The following is a 2902-nucleotide window of genomic DNA, read 5'->3' as shown; positions in this document are numbered from 1 at the left end:
TGCTGTGAAGTGAAGATGGTTGATAATTGTTTAAATTGAATATGAGCATTAACATTTTACAAAACTGTATTATACCATTTTAGGAGTTGCCTCGCCGTAATATGATTCACGTAAATACAGGAATTTAAAACAACACGTGAAATGAAGACCGTTCGACGGAAAGTTCGCTGAAAGTTGCCTCGCCCGAGAGGACACGCACGATCGTTGAGCCGGTCGCAACATACCTGTGTGAACCCCTAGTGTGTGTGTTACAAAATTGACCGATCGGAAGTAATCTGCCTAAAGACACCCAATAGCACACCACGTGATCGTGGGGTGCGCGTTAGGGCTCGGGAAAGCATGTTGAACAAGGCACAAAAATTGATTCTCGGAATCGTGCTGCTGGTGCTGGTCGATATCATATGGGTTTCGTCGAGCGAACTAACCAAGGTAGGTGCGGTGGGTTTCGTCAATTTTCGCCCGCGCCCTCTACCAACTGTTCCATTTTTTTCCTTTGCAGTTTCTCTACGAAAATGAAAACTACGACAAACCCTTCTTCTGCACCTACTTCAAGGCTTCCATGTTCACAATGTACTTGATAGTGCTCGGATTGATAGCGCCCTGGAAGGAGAGCTGCGCTCGCAATGGCAACTATTCGGTAATACGGTCCCATAGTGATGGTCGAACGATTCCTAAACCAATCCTCTCCTCTCGAACCTGTGTTCACAGCTCATGGAGGCCACCGAAGAGGAGGAAAGCTTTTTCGCCAACGGAACGTCGAGTCTGGTAAGTGATTGCCGCCCAGGCGCCCATTAGTGCAATTGATTTCATTGATTAACTTTCGCTTCCTTCCTTCACAGAGCGATTCCTCGTTTGTGCCCATCAAAGCGGACGCACAGGTGTCAGGAACGGAGAGTGATGACTCCAGTATACGCAGCGTTCGCTTCAGCAAGGTGGCCGAAGTGCGCGAGATGTCCCCGCACGAAGCGTCCGAGGCCCTCATGTCGCGGCTTTCGTATGCGGCCAGCTTGAGGGTGCACCGCCAAAAGTCTCACCACAAAACGGCCCGGATAGCGTTACTGTTTTGTGTGCTGGTGAGTTCCACGTCTTCTTCCGGGCCATCAGCGGGCCTTTCAGTAATGGTGACTATCGTTTGCAGTGGTTCATTGCCAACTACATGTTTCAACTGGCTCTGGAACCGAGCGAAACGGCCATGGTGACGTTGCTGAGTTCGAGTTCGAGCTTTTTCACGCTCATCCTGGCCGCCATGTTTCCGTCGTCGTGTGGCGATAAGCTAACGTTCACCAAATTTTTTGCCGTTCTGCTCAGCATTTCCGGCGCGGTAGGTAATGCACCTCAAGTATTCGAAACGCCCATCTAATCTTTCGGTTCACGCCAGGTGATGGTTTCACTGTCGGAGATTAACGAGCCTAAAATGTCGCGTGGAATCGTCCTGGCCCTGCTCAGTGCCTTTTTCTACGCGTCCTACCTGGTGCTAGTCAAGCGCAAGAGCGACACGGAAGAGAAGATAAGCATTCCACTGTTTTTTGGCTTCGTCGGCCTGTGGAACTTGCTGCTCCTGTGGCCGCTGCTGTTCGTGTTGAACTTTTCCCAGCTGGAAGTGTTCGAGCTGCCGACACGGCGCCAGTTTATGGTGCTTTTTCTGAACGGGCTTGTCGGCACCGTACTGTCGGAGGCACTTTGGCTGTGGTACGTAGGACGGACGTATTTGCAATTGGGTTTTTTCTATTGTTAACCTGTATCTCACTCTCTCTTGCTTCCAGGGGATGTTTTCTTACGTCGTCTTTGATCGGAACGGTGGCCATTTCGCTGCAAATCCCGCTGGCCATGCTGTTCGATATGGTGCTGCACGGCAAAACGTATCCACCACTGTTCTACTTCGGTTCACTGCCGATGTTTCTCTCCCTGCTGCTGGTGGCCTGTCTGGTGAAGTTTGACGACTGTGACCCGCTGCTCAAGTTTGGCAAATCGGTCTACCGACGCCTGTGGCTCTGTCGGAAGACGAACGTCGTTCGGATACCAGATCTGGAAGAACAGCACGAGTCGCTGATCGATGGAAGTCACGAAAATTGAATCCGTGCGTGGTGTTTTTGGGTCCAATGAACCCCCCCCCCCCGTTCCGATGTGTGCAGCACATACAACTTTCACAAGAAATTTGACACAGGTACAGTCTAAAAATGGAGTGGAAATTATTACTTTTATTCGTTTGACCGTACTATGATGAACCTCTTATGGTTCAGTGTAAAATTTTAGAAGAATCTTCTTTGAAATGCCAGGTACACCAAAGTGTTCTCTCGATGGAGCCGACTCATGGGTTATTGCCTTCTTTTACCCGAACGAAAAATTCACTCAATTTTTCATTTTTTTAATCGCAGAATTTCAACTTTTGAGAGTCCCTCTCACTATGGCCAGGATTGGGTTAAGAGACTGAGATCTACACCTCTTAACCCAATCCCCATACTGAGAACTCGCCTCTTAACCCAATAATTGGCTTCTTAACCCAAAAAGATTGGAGAGCCCGTGAGCGCTTTTCCCCTCTATATTTCTATTTTTTCTTTCTTTCTCTATCCTCTCCCACACATTGAACTGTCAAATCGTTCGCTGTTGTAAACAAAATGTTTCTTTTATTCAGTATCACAACTTAACCATTTTTCTGCAATTATTCAACTGTTTGGCTTCCGCCATGCACTTTGCTACACTCTATGTCTAAGTTTAGCACTACATCGCAGGTTTCCAAGCATCGTTTATCATCCGCTGCATCGTTATCATCGTTCGCTGGCTTCGCTGCGTTGCTGGCATTCAATGGCAGGATGACTGGTCGGCTAAAAATGTAAACAAATGCGGTGCACTTTCACGATTTAGAACTAAATACTTATCGAGAAATGCTTCCCGATGCTTAAAT

General features: G+C 48.0%; 1 protein-coding gene across 1 annotated transcript; it reads left to right on the top strand.

The window, feature by feature from the left end:
• The first annotated feature begins 272 nt into the window (after positions 1 to 272).
• Positions 273 to 2296, top strand: LOC128267733 (solute carrier family 35 member F5). The gene is made up of 7 exons (XM_053004632.1): positions 273 to 429; positions 500 to 637; positions 709 to 765; positions 840 to 1073; positions 1139 to 1321; positions 1379 to 1689; positions 1764 to 2296. The coding sequence occupies exons 1-7, from the start codon at positions 340 to 342 to the stop codon at positions 2071 to 2073; spliced, it is 1323 nt and encodes a 440-aa protein (XP_052860592.1). The 5' UTR covers positions 273 to 339; the 3' UTR covers positions 2074 to 2296.
• Positions 2297 to 2902: the final 606 nt, after the last annotated feature.

The sequence above is a fragment of the Anopheles cruzii genome, chromosome 2 (assembly GCF_943734635.1).
Source record: "Anopheles cruzii chromosome 2, idAnoCruzAS_RS32_06, whole genome shotgun sequence".
In the NCBI taxonomy this organism is placed as follows: domain Eukaryota; kingdom Metazoa; phylum Arthropoda; class Insecta; order Diptera; family Culicidae; genus Anopheles; species Anopheles cruzii.
The sequence above is the reverse complement of the archived record's forward strand: the minus strand, read 5'-3'. Positions and strand labels throughout refer to the sequence as shown.